We start from the raw sequence: 14,534 nt of genomic DNA on the forward strand, positions 1-14,534 counted from the left end.
ACCATATAATCCCAGAACCAGCCATCTTGCTCTAGTTCAATTCTGAGTTCCACAACATGCTGTGTGCTTTATTATTGTCTACTATTTTATCATATAGAGTCACCAAGGTGATGCTCAAACTCTTTAACTTTGTTGTGTCTCCTCTTTTACTATATACATTATATATGCAAAGTTGACAGAGTCACTCATCAACAAAAACACTATTTCCTGTTTAGTTATAAAGCTGAAATTTGACAGGATGTTGCATGTAAATCAATAAGTATCTGCTAAGAAAGATAATTTTAATATCAATATTTAGGGGTAAACCAATTTCCCCTCGAAAATTAAAAAAACTAAATACCCCAAAATCTCAATAATGCTTTGACTGATTTTAAATTTGGTGATGTTATAGAAAAAGAAAATTAGGCGACACCTGTTTTTTATTTCTCTGTATTTATCGATAATACAGCTGTAATGAGTGGAGTATTACATAGCACATCCTTTTTTGTCTATTCTATGAAATTGTAAAAAATGGGGTATGCAGATTATGCAATTGAATACCACAAGCAGAACATCCCCACTGTATAACCTGATGCTATAATCACTCAGAAAAATGGGGCTGCTGATGGGTGAAAAAGAGTAGCTAACCCGCACAGGAAAAAGAGACATGATGGATTGCAAACCTCAAAGAAGATGTGTTAAGGAAGTGGCCTCCTTAGATACACACAGTCCTTATTACTCTCTTGCCTTCATCTTACTACTCACTATGCAGTGTAGAACATATCAAAATTCAATTTATACACATACATTCTTATACACACAAACTTCAAAGAACTGCAGGGGGTATTGGGGGGGGTGTGGGGATAGGCGATTAGGGAAATGCTTGGTGTTAAAATATGGGCAATATTATGGAAAATTGGGGTTTCCCCTTCAAGGTCAATATATGCTGTTAAGCTCTGGTTTAAAAAGCACAAGCAGGGAACTGCTGGCACAGCACTGTAGTCCACTTCAAACCCTATGTTCAACACAAGCCAGGAGCGAAAGCATGCTGTTGTCAGTATTAAATGCTTGCACAGCTCACTAAAGGCATTCCTCTTGGACAGAACACAGAGGAGGTGTACATTGTACATAGTGCATGGTATTATTTATTTTCATCTGTTCCTAATGCACAATGATTAAAACATTGAGTTCATTCAATGCAACATTCAAGTGTGCAGTCTGTAAATGTCAGTGCTGTATGTAATAAGTTAAAGGAGATCACAATTAATTGTATATTGCTTTTTATCTAAATCTCTAAAACTTTGTAATGGTTCAAGATTATGAATCAAAGCATTAATTTCAAATGTGACTGAAGCTACCACTTTCACAGGATCTGCTTTGGAGTGAAATTATCTCTATACCAAAAACTACCACTATTCCTATCAATTACCTGTTTGAATTCAAAAGAATACAGTTTCCTTTAAAGTCATGTTTCGCAATGACCATCAACAAAATCCAAGTCACTATGAAAAGCAAGAATTGATCTTTAATAGGAAAGTATTACTCATATGCAATTATATGTAGCATGCTCAAGAGTGAGTGGCACACTGATAGTACTGCTGCCTCACAGCAAGAAGACCAACGATCAACCTTTTGGAACCTCCTGGTTTTGAATTTGCATGCTTTCCCTGTGTCTGAATTGGTATCCACCAGTTTCCTCCCACAGTCCAAAGACTAGACTAATGATGCTAAATTGGATGTGATGTACATGTGTTTTTTTCTCACAGCAATGGGCTGGTGCCTGTCTAGAAACTGTTCCTGCCTTTCGCCCTATTCTAGCCGTATTAGGCTCCCACTCCCCCGTGGCCCTGCTTAAGATTAAGTGGTCTTAGAAAATGGTATGGTATGTTGAAGAGTAAGGTGCTCCAGTGAATAATAGCCCCTGGGTGAATATATATATATATATATATATATATATATATATATATATATATATATATATATATATATATATATATATATATATAGTTAGGTCCATAAATATTTGGCCAGAGACAACTTTTTTCTAATTTTGGTTCTGTACATTACCACAATGAATTTTAAATGAAACAACTCAGTTGCTGTTGAAGTGCAGACTTTCAGCTTTAACTCAGTGGGGTGAACAAAATGATTGCATAAAAATGTGAGGCAACTAAAGCATTTTTTTAACACAATCCCTTCATTTCAGGGGCTCAAAAGTAATTGGACAATTGACTCAAAGGCTTTCATGGGCAGGTGTGGGCAAATCCGTCATTATGTCATTATCAATTAAGCAGATAAAAGGCCTGGAGTTGATCTGAGGTGTGGTGCTTGCATGTGGAAGATTTTGCTGTGAACAGACAACATGCGGTCAAAGGAGCTCTCCATGCAGGTGAAAGAAGCCATCCTTAAGCTGCAAAAACAGAAAAAACCCATCCGAGAAATTGCTACAATATTACGAGTGGCAAAATCTACAGTTTGGTACATTCTGAGAAAGAAAGCAAGCACTGGTGAACTCAGCAACGCAAAAAGACCTGGACGTCCACGGAAGACAACAGTGGTGGATGATCGCAAAATCATTTCCATGGTGAAGAGAAATCCCTTCACAACAGCCAAACAAGTGAACAACACTCTCCAGGGGGTAGGCGTATCGATATCCAAGTCTACCATAAAGAGAAGACTGCATGAAAGTAAATACAGAGGGTGCACTGCAAGGTGCAAGCCACTCATAAGCCTCAAGAATAGAAAGGCTAGATTGGATTTTGCTAAAGAACATCTAAAAAAGCCAGCACAGTTCTGGAAAAATATTCTTTGGACAGATGAAACCAAGGTCAACCTCTACCAGAATGATGGCAAGAAAAAAGTATGGAGAAGGCGTGGAACAGCTCATTATCCAAAGCATAGCACATCATCTGTAAAACACGGTGGAGGCAGTGTGATGGCTTGGGTGTGCATGGCTGCCAGTGGCACTGGGACACTAGTGTCTATTGATGATGTGACACAGGACAGAAGCAGCCGAATGAATTCTGAGGTGTTCAGAGACATACTGTCTGCTCAAATCCAGCTAAATGCAGTCAAATTGATTGGGCAGCATTTCATGATACAGCGGGACAATGACCCAAAACATACAGCCAAAGCAACCCAGGAGTTTATTAAAGCAAAGAAGTGGAAAATTCTTGAATGGCCAAGTCAGTCACCTGATCTTGACTCAATTGAGCATGCATTTCACTTGTTGAAGACTAAACTTCGGACAGAAAGGCCCACAAACAAACAGCAACTGAAAGCCGCTGCAGTAAAGGCCTGGCAGAACATTAAAAAGGAGGAAACCCAGCATCTGGTGATGTCCATGAGTTCAAGACTTCAGGCTGTCATTGCCAGCAAAGTGTTTTCAACAAGTATTACAAATGAACATTTTATTTCCAGTTATTTAATTTGTCCAATTACTTTTGAGCCCCTGAAATGAAGGGGTTGTGTTAAAAAAATGCTTTAGTTGCCTCACATTTTTATGCAATCGTTTTGTTCACCCCACTGAATTAAAGCTGAAAATCTGCACTTCAACAGCATCTGAGTTGTTTCATTTAAAATTCATTGTGGTAATGTACAGAACCAAAATTAGAAAAAAGTTGTCTCTGTCCAAATATTTATGGACCTAACCATATATATATATATATATATATATATATATATATATATATATATATATATATGTATATTGTATTACAGAAAAGTATTCAGTTACTTGGCACAATAATTAAGGTCCATTGTCTCAGGATATTTCCCAGGTGAAGCCAAATAACACAGCTAGTTTTAATAATAAAGAGACGGTTTTAAAATGGATAATTCATACCTGTTCAGGAAGCAGGTCTGTAGTTATTTCACCAAGTTTCTTTGCCTCATTGAATGCTTCAATAAATGACTTTTCCTCAGATTCAACAGTTATTGTCAATACTGAATCATAGGCTTCTCTGACTTTGCTGTTGTTTCCCAATATAAAAAAAGAAGTGTTTTTGTATGGGAGACTGTAGAGCAAAGTATCATAAGGTACAAAGACATATCTCCCGCCAGTCAGTCCCATTTCGTTAGCTTTCTCCAAAAATGCAGCTTGTTGTTCACCTCCAAGCAGTACAGAGTGCATGCACATGATGATCACTGTGGTATAAGTAAACATGGAACAATATTTAATATACTTATTCTGCTGGTAACTCAATTAAACAATCAAACATTGTATAATACCTTTCATGTTCATAAAGTGATTTACATAGCAATTAACAATAACGGTTAGTTTTTTCAGTTTTTAAAAATAGACAAGACAGGATGATGATTAGGGTTTTTTAGTTTTGTAAAATAGGCAGGACAGTTTGGCACATAAAAAAGACAAAATAAAAAAAAACATGAAGCAATATCAGTATTTAAAGAGCTGGATTAGCATTTGGAATTGTTGTTTTAAAATCAGAATATGGGCGCCACAAAGACGAACAGGTATGATTTGCATTGTGTTACATAGTGAAGATTAGAAGATTTCCAGTTGTTCACAGGTTTATGAGGGTCAAAGAGAGAAGAAAAAAAAAGAAAATTAGAGATAAAAAGAGGTTTTATGAATTAATTTTCAGTAATAAAGACATGTTCTTATGATAAAGGCTTGAATGTGTTTTTGATTGAAAAATGAAATATATTGTAGATTACGCAATCAGAATATTTTTTTCAGGGTCTGGGTTTTCTGTTAAAAGGAAATGCTTTTAAATAAAATATGCCTAGTGAGAAATAACTTTTCTGAATGATGTTAAATGCAATATTAATGTGAGTACATAGTTTATACAAATGTGTATAAAGCCTGTGAGTCCAGAGAGAGCTTTATGCTTGCTTCTTTAATTTATTTCTGCAATTAATTTTCTGATGTATTATATGTGAAGTTTAAATAAATATATGTTCAGTTTTTTATTTAAACTGTTTATTGAGTTTCTAAACTACTAATCTAATTTTTAATCTTTGGGTGCTAGCAACTCTCCCTGTAGCACTGAGTGAAAGGCAGGGAAGTACCTACCCAACATGAATGACAGTCCATCTGAGGACACATCACGCACAAACACACATAAAGGGCCAGTTTAGCATAACCTAATCTCCTTATCGTCAGGATGTGAGTGGTATGCACAGTTATGAACAGGAAGAACATGCAAACTGCACAAGGAGTGCTTGAGGACGTTGGAGATGCAAGGCAGCAGTGCTAATCATTGTGTCACCATGCTGCTCATTTAGTGTATTTGTAGTAACTTCTCCACAAAGTATTACTGTTAGACAAGGATTAACTTATTTTGGCTTTCACCAGGATGGAACATACATAGGCTTTTTGAATTAGGGACTTTGTGGCTGAGTAGTATAGACTTACATAATGATACTAAAAAATGTAAGTCAGAAAACAAAAAAAGTTTTTATATGAGTATTTTCATGCACTCCCTGTGTCTAAACTAAGTGTGCTCAATCTTGATCCTGGAGAACTATTGTGACTAAAAGTTTTAATTTTAAACAATGCCTGATTTTAATTGGGCTACTATTTTAGCTAGACATGTATGATTAGTTCAAGTTAATAATAATTAATAATTATAATCAGATTGTTATTTTGTTTATTTTGAAATTATCACCATTTATGAAACAGCTCCTCCTCCCTAGTATTTATTTTTAGTTGTTCCAGTGTGTCTTAGTTGATTTAGGTAAGTTCCACTATATGCTTCACTTGTGGTATACTTTTGTTTCACCCTATAGACCACATTGATAAAAAAATGGAATTGAATTTATTAGGAACTTTGGGTTTTTATGCAAATCTTATAATTAATTATGCACTGTAGCCCTTAAAAATGTGAAATTATTTATTTCATGAAAAAATGTGGCTATTTGTTACAGTGCATGGCAAATTAGAACACATATTCTTTATTCGACCATTTTGCCTGCTTGTCCTTTTAACAGGCGCTAAGAGGAAAGCATACTTCAGCAATGATAAATGTACAAAGATGAGGCCACTTCTAGATAGATGAAGTGGGTAAAAGAATTACAATGTTAATTGTCATGTTATGTGTAGAAGTAAATAAGTTGTGAAAAGAATAAAGAATTTAAAAAGTAATAATACTGAATGAAAGCACTTTGAGAATTACTGTCACCTTTTTGCAAAGAAAAATGTTTAATTCAAAACATTCAGTATTTATATCTAGGTGAATCTGTATTTATATCAGAAGCATGATGGGTGCAGTAACTGATTATTTCAGGGTGCTGGTTCAATCACTATCTGAGTGAAGTTTGCATATCTTCCTTGTGACCATGTTGTGCATATCTGGTACTTGACTTTCCTTTCCTTTTAATTTGATTGCTAACTATAAAAATGTGTAGTGTCAACATATTATGTTTTCTGTGATAAAGTGGCTTTGCATCCGCGGTTGTTTTCCTGTTACAATTCTATAATGGAAGGCACAAGTTTAAATGGATGGATAAACTTAATATGAAAGATCTTGGGCAACACACTCAATATGTTAACATATTTGCTTGAATAATTAATTACTTGATAAATCAAAGTCAAGATTTTAATCAAATATTAGTATTATGTATACCTACTCTTGAGGTTTCCAGCTTCCTTAATTTTTTGAAGGCTTGTCTCTATACCTGTGGGGCCATTGCCCAGTGATGTCACGAGTCCAACAGGCAATCCAAGGATCCTAAGAGAGTCTGCCACCCTTTTGGCTGTATCAATCCATATGTCTTCATTGGATGAAACAATACCAATATTTGCCCAGGTGAAATATTTCATGACGTTAAACAAAACCTTTGTAGGTGAAGGTAATGTCCTTGTAAATACTGGGTAACTCCTCACCGTGTCCAATTCATTACTGATGCAAGTCCAGGAAAAAATGGCTTTGTTCCAGTTCTTGCTCAGAAGAGTTGCAGCATCACAATAACCTGGATTTAAAGGTCCAAGGAATGCTGATACCATATTTTCATATCCCAAAAACATACTAAGTGCCTTTGAAGTTACACAATCTTCTTGGAGCACTACAAAATCTATCTTGTTGCCTAAATCCAAAGACAAATCATTATTTATCCGATCCACTGCTAATTTAGCTGCCAGCTCAGGAAATACTCTGGAGTAAAGGGGGTCACATTTCCAAGGTCCTAGAACTCCAATATTGAAGTTTAAGCATTCCACTTGGTATGGAGAAGTCAGTATTCCAATCAAAATGCAGAGAAAAAATTGCACCTTCCTTACATTTGTTTTCCACTTTAACTTTTTTCTCTTTGAAATGATAGATGATTTCAAAAATAAGCCATTAAGGTAGAGCAGAATTTTACACATTGTCTTCTGAATGTCCAGAGTCTAATATTGAAATTCTACTCTCTATAATCCTGACAAAAGAAAATAACAAAGCATGGTTTTTTGTATGAATACTGTGTATTTTAACTGTCATCCCTAATGACTAAATTTTCTTTTGCACAAATGTAAAAATAATAAACTGACATCTTTTTGGCAACCTGATAGTTTATTACTTTGCTTAAATTTGAATGTCATGAGTACTTTGTGCAATTTCTGCAAAAAGGAGCATAAACATATTTATCTTTTTATCTATATAAAGTACAGGAATACCACCTGAGAGCAGACTGTAGCATATGGATATTCAATGTATACTTGATAGCTTTCAATTTACTGATGTTAACATAATGTAACCCTTAATCCAATAGCTACGATGTGTTATTTCTGAGATGGCATGTAGGAAAGTGCTTCTGAGCAAATAAAACGTTTAGTTTAAATAACCAAACATTATAGCGCATTGTGGATAACAGAAAAAGATAATCAAATTGCATTGATATGTTTAGTTTTGCGAAATAATTAATGTAGTTGTGCAATTCTAAATTAAATAAGTAGAAAAAGGTGGGTCTTAAAATGATCTATTCAGTTTTTTAGTTTGTTTTTTTTTGCAAAAAATGTAACACTTGTGCACAAAACAACGAAACCTCCTTTCGTAAAGGAAATTGAATAATCAAAGTTTAATATTTATCCTTTTAAATATAAACAGATCACAAGACTTAATTTGTACTCGCCCTAATGTAAAATTTCTCGTGAAAATCAAATATTTTAAGATGTTAGAAAACTGCACATTTTGTTTGATTTTGTAGAATGTTCAGTTTAATCCTCAGAACGTGTTTTTACGAAAATTAAAATCATAAATAATAGTAATAATACCTGGTTATATGCAAATACAATTTTAACTAATCCAGATTATCGAAAGCTAAATTCAAATGGGTTTGATGCCCTTTTAAAAGATTTTTTTAATTAATGCCTGCAATCAAATTTACCCTATATGACAATTTTGCAATTTTTTCATTAACCTCTTCTCGTTCTGCTAGAATGTAACGCTGCTGCAAGGATATCAAACTAGAATGAAAAGTAAATGCGAAACTAGAAAACTAACAATAATTTAAGTAAATAACATGTTCCATCTTAAAACGCTAAGCAAATAGCTGCTTAGTTTCATCTTACCAAATATGCTGTCTTCAACTGAACTGTATGTTAAGATTTGTTGTTATCGCTACGTCACGTTAAAACTAGACATCAAGAAAGGCAACTAACTGATTGAGCCTCTCTTCTTTAAAATAGTTTCCTGCATCAAATTTGACTTGAACATGAACTTCATTTTAAGGATGACTCTTCTTTTCCAAATTATTTTCAGTAGCAGAAACTTCTGGTAGAGTAGAAAATTTTTCTCGATCGGCTTTCAACCTCGAATCCCGTGTGTTCTTCGGTGACCTCAGGACTCATTATTCTTCAGGCTCAGGAGGAGTCTGTTGTGCGCCTCTCGTGATAAAATGTGCAGCTCCTTTTCCCCGATGACATCGTCTCCAATCATTTTCAGCACATTGGAGAGCTACTGGTATGTGTTCACCTACGCGACACTGTCACACTCATTTCGCACGATTTTATCACTCATGAACAGGCTTTGGAGATAACGGCAATTTTATTAAACAAATATGTCATTTTTTTAGAAAGGGAAAGTCAGCCGTTTCGACGTTTTAGTGTGATTTTAGTACGATTGACGTTACTGTTACAAAAACTAATCCAGTTTCAACCTCTTGTAAGAGGATTGCCAGACTGTGGGCACATATAAACGACAAGATGATAACAATTTCGACACTTAGTGACAAACCGTCGAAACGCACAGACATAGATAGATAGATAGATAGATAGATAGATAGATAGATAGATAGATAGATAGATAGATAGATAGATAGATAGATAGATAGATAGATAGATAGATAGATAGATAGATAGATAGATAGATAGATTCATTTAATTTCAGACTTGTTTCATTGATGTTACAAGTATTTATTCATATAGTCATTGGGCACATGCCAGGAAACAGCCATGGACGTGATGTGAACCCTGCAAGGCACCATCAGTTGTTTTACCCACACTACCCATACAGATTTTTATGCAATACAAATATTTCAGCATTTTAATGGCTGTGTTTATAGACAATTAATTGCATTGTTTTAATTTCACATTTAAGTAAATTTCATAATTTTATTTCCTTTAGGAGGCTGTTTTATTTAGCTGTAGTTACTGTGTAAAACATATTGTGTTAATTTTAGTGTTTTCAATTTTCAATTTTTTTTTTCAGTTATTTTGGAAGTTTATGTGAAGAACAAATTTCACCACACAATGTATTTGGCTTTTTTAGGTGTATGTAGTCTGTTTCAGTTGACCTATTATTTCCTGAGTTTGAACCTAAACTGGATTAAGTGGGTTTGATAATGGATGGATGTATGGATATTTTTGTTATTGATGAAAAGTTACAAACTTTCTTTTTAATTTTTCACTGAATTCTTCTTTTTTAGTTAGGTGTGATAGTTACTTAGTAGATTAATTATGTGGTTGAGTGGCTAAAGATTTGATCATATTTTCCTCAAAATGTATACCTCTAGTTGAAGTACTTAGTTGAAGTAGATTCCTGGTATGTTACTCATTTGTTTTCATTTAAGTATAAATTATAAGCATCATATGATTGATTTATATAAGAACTTTACTTTCTCTTTCTGGTGTTAACAGAAGGAGTTGCTTTTGCCAGTAATAAAAACTTTAGAATAGTATAAATTATCTATTTTTTGTATCAAATCAAAAGCAAGAAGAGAGATGTTAAGAAAGTGACAGTTCAAGGAACCAAATGAGCAGAGAAATAAAAAAAAAACCTTCTGGCCAATAGATGACAGTTTTGGTCCATACTTGCTGGAGAGCTTGCTTTTTCAGTTTTCTAATTTCCTCCCTCTATGCATTTTCTCTCTGTCTCAGTCTTTCTCTCTCTCTCCATCTCTCTTTCTCTCTCTCTCTCTCTCTCTCTCTTTCTACCTTCCTACAATTGAGTAGGTAAAGTTAATCTCCAACTACTTCAAGTTCATTTCCCTGTTGTAGGGAACTGCTGATTAAATCACAGAGAAAGTTCAGGGCTATGCCACAGATCATGGACCTGATAAGATCCCTGAGCCACCTTATTTGTGTTGTCGTAGTGACCACGTAAAAAACAACCACAATAAGAAGAACAACAACATTTATTTGTATAGCACATTTTTCATACACAGTATGTAGTGCTTTTCAAGATCAAACCAATAGCTACAAATAAAGAAAAGCAAATTTAAAATTAGATAAGAATAATAATGAATAAATAACATGCAAGAAAATAATACACACTTACATAACATAAATATGTAATTAATAAAGAATTAGAGTCCAATGATAAGGTCAGATGGCTGTGAAGACAAAAAGAAAATAACAAAAAAATAAATAAAATCTGCAGGGGATCCAAGGTCAAAAGACTGCCAATCCTTTTGGGGGGGTATGGGGTTGGGGGGTATTCTACCTAACATAAATGTTCTTACGTAGTTCCTTATTGTTTTCTTTTTAGGATTCATGTTAGAGGACTTCACCGAGTGGGTATACATTTTCATTCAAACATCACAGATGACTGCATCCTCCTTTGATCAGGTGGTGGTGGAAAGTGACACCACAGAAGAACCAGGAAAGAAAACAGAGAAAAGTAGAGGTTCATAATGACTGCAGCCTAACCTAGCCTATTACATCCTGTTACCATCTATCACACTGGCCAAATAGCATTGACTTTGTTCCGGTTTGCTATGACCTTTGGAAAGTTCCTTTCTAATCCACTGCCTATAGTTGCAAAGCTGCATGCTAGCAGCTCCTGTGTTTTCTTATTAGCCTGAAATACAGGGTTGTTTAGTTCATCAGTTTAATCTCCTACATGTAGCCTCTAGCCTCACTGAATGACTCACCATCGTAGACAAACAAAACAGCTGTATAGGAAAACTCTTTAAAAAGCTATTTAAAATGTTCAACCAGTTAACGATATGTTTATTTACTTTAGAGGTGTTGGTAGCTGGTGCACATCATGGCAATGCTGGGTGCAGGTTAGGAACCGGTCCTGTATGGGACAAGAGTGAATTGCAGGGTATACCTATGCACATGCACATGTCTGCTCTGACTGGGCCAGTTTAAAGTTAATTATAAACCTAACATGCATATTTCTGTGATGTGGAATTTGAACTAAATTAACCAAAGGAAAAACCACATAGATACTGCAAACTTCATACAGGTTATTCAAGACAACAATTCTGTGCTGTGAAGCAGCAGTGTTGACTACTATGGCAAATGACCGCTCAGTTTACAAAAATGTATTAAATGGAATCTTGGATGTAGATTTAAAATGATGCTCCATTCTTGGTTTTTGTTTATAATTTTATAGCTTTATAGGAGCAATTTGTGGTTAATTATATCCAAAGTGAAACTTAGAGTTTTATGTTGCAAGAAGTCAATGCCATTAATGAAGGAATAAGGATGTTTAATTCCTCTCTGGGTGTATTTTCATTTACTAATTCTGCATGTGTCAGCCTGTCATTTAATTTTCAAATACAATTCTTTGGGGAAAAAAATCACTAGTCATTCCCTGTCACATGTAGACATTTTGTTGAACCAGAAGACATTTTTTAGTCCATGAGTTTGCCATCACAATCATAAACATGCTACAAAGACAGAAATGATACTTGGTACATTCTTCCATGGCATTTAGAGTGTGCAGCTTCCTGAGTAATGCATTTCCCTGCTAAAGAAAATCCAGTACCTTGCACAATGGTGCTTTTTGGTTGGTGTTCATGTGGAAAATAAGTAGCCTTTCACATTCTTAAAGAATAAACTGTGCTTCTCTTAAGTAATGTGAAAGTAAGCCGATTACTTCCATTATGCAGCTATTGAGACCTTAAGGGATAATATTCCCCCAAAAAACTTTAAAAATACCAAAATACATATTTTTAGTAAGCATCACATTTCACATGCAAAACAATTTTAGAATCCATCCAGCTTTATCCTAACTACAGGGTCACGGGGGTGTGCTAATCCCAGCCAACATAGGGTGCAAGGCAGGAAACAAACCCCAGGCAGGGCGCCAGCCCACCACAGGGCATGCACACCAGGGACAATTTAGGATTGCCAATGCACCTAACCTGCATGTCTTTGGACTGTGGAAGGAAACTGGAGTACCCGGAGGAAACCCATACACACACAGGGAGAACATGCAAACTCCACGCGGGGAGGACCCGGGAAGTGAACCTGGGTCTTCTAACTGTGAAGCAGCAGCGCTGCCCACTGCGCCACCATGCCTCCCAATTTTAGAATCCATTTCATTAAAAAGTATATGAAATGAAACTCATTAGAGCACAAATTGTATTAAAATGAATAGATGGCTAGGCACAAACCACAAGCTATGAAATTGATTAACATTCTCTTACTGAGTTCACTTTTTTGTGAAACCATCATAGGATCTCCAATATTGAATATATGTGTCATATTGCAATGCAGTTTACTCAGGGTCATCTCCAGTTGCTCTTCAAAAGAGTAGTTTACCCTCCATAATTTGTTCCGGCCTTATATCTGATGCTATTGACATAGCCTTTGGCTCTTCAAAACTCAGTAATGGACATAATGAATTTGCAAATTTGGTGGATGGATGAAACAAATCTCATCTTTAGAATTTTATATGGTTATAGTTTATATTCAGATATAATAGGAAATTCTTATTTCGGGAACTTTGTGTATCAGTATTCTTTTACCCCTATATATGCATGCACAGTCAAAAGACCATAACCCCTATATTTGGGAACTTGTGATGGATTAGGACCCTGATTAGGGCTGCTTCTTGTCTTCAGCCCAGTGCTGCCGGTATAGACGTTGATATCCTGTGATTCTGAATTGGATTAAGAAAGTTTGAGAATGACAGAGTGACCTAGATTTGGATTTCTAATTCAGTGTAAGCTCTGTTAGAACAGTTCATCGCTCTGCATTATGCTCTTTTACTGGTAGTACTCCAGTTTTCACATAAGTCAGCTCTTCTTTTCTGTATAGCTTATCCATGGGGAGAAAGTTGAGCTCTGCAATGCACAAAGGACATGAGCAGTGTAATTGGACTCTCGCCTGTTCAAATAAAAGGAGCTGCTGTTTAATTAAATTAACACTTAGACCTGGAGGGTATAATTAAAGTAAACAAAGACCACACTTATATCATCTCCCAAATGTTCACAGACACTTCTAAGCTTATTATTTTGTTTGTCACACGTTTTCACCTGAGGTTAGTTTTAAATCCCATGTTTCTCCTAAACATCTCTTGATCCCTTACAATAGATTGTGCTTCTACAGTCATATACCTAATGAAAATGTCAGAAAATGTATATAACTAAAATCATTTAAAAAACAAATAGATAAGAATGAATTAGGAAATTAGGAAATGTAAAGGGAATACAGTTTCAGGCAGAAATTTGGGCACTCCTGGCCAAATTACATATTATGTTGACTTCAACAGCAAATAAACTAAAGCAATGATATTCTTATGAAAATGTTAATGTACAATTGCAATTTATTTGCTGAAGAAATTTTAAAAAATAAAAGTAAATGTAGCATTTGCAAATGTTTGGGAATCCCCTTTAACAAAATTACAGCTTGTAAATGTTTTTGTATCTGATTTGTTGAAATTATGCTTTGTAAATTTTTCTACATTCTTCCTTGCAGATCACTTACAGCTCTGAGATAGTCTTGGATTGTCTTGCATGGACAGCACCTTTAAAATCTACGTACAGATTTGTAATGGTGTTTAGCTCTGGAGACTGGGAGATCCGTTCCAAAAGCTACATCTTGTATTTCTTCAGGTACTTCACAGTAATCTTCAAACTTTGTTTGGAAGGTTTGTTTTATTGAAGAAGCCATCCTTTTTTACCTTCAGTTTCCTGAATGACTGTCTGAAAGTCTCTTTGAGGATTTGTTGACAGGAATCCATCCTTACCTGTACACACACAGTGTTAACACACACAACCTTAAAGCTCTATAGCTCCACCAGTAGTTAATAGCTAACAGTTGGGAAGATGTTCTTTTCTTCAAATGTTGCTCCTTTTGTCTCAAAACAAGCTTGTATGGTTTTCGTCTGACAATTTGATTTTAACTTATTCTGTCTTCTTGGTTTCAAAATGTAAAA

General features: G+C 35.1%; 1 protein-coding gene across 2 annotated transcripts in view; it reads right to left on the reverse strand.

Moving 5' to 3' along the window:
• Positions 1-7,354, reverse strand: part of gucy2f (guanylate cyclase 2F, retinal) — a 67,921-nt gene extending 60,567 nt beyond the window's left edge. For both annotated transcript variants that reach the window (XM_028801140.2, XM_051927077.1), the window contains exons 1-2: positions 6,574-7,354; positions 3,824-4,125 (exon numbers count right to left, since the gene is read on the reverse strand). In XM_028801140.2, the coding sequence (XP_028656973.2) occupies positions 3,824-4,125; positions 6,574-7,309 (1,038 nt within the window). In that variant the 5' untranslated portion in view covers positions 7,310-7,354. The remainder of the gene's footprint in view (positions 1-3,823; positions 4,126-6,573) is intronic.
• Between the last annotated feature and the right edge of the window lie 7,180 nt (positions 7,355-14,534).

This window comes from Erpetoichthys calabaricus, chromosome 4 (assembly GCF_900747795.2).
Source record: "Erpetoichthys calabaricus chromosome 4, fErpCal1.3, whole genome shotgun sequence".
Lineage (NCBI taxonomy): Eukaryota > Metazoa > Chordata > Cladistia > Polypteriformes > Polypteridae > Erpetoichthys > Erpetoichthys calabaricus.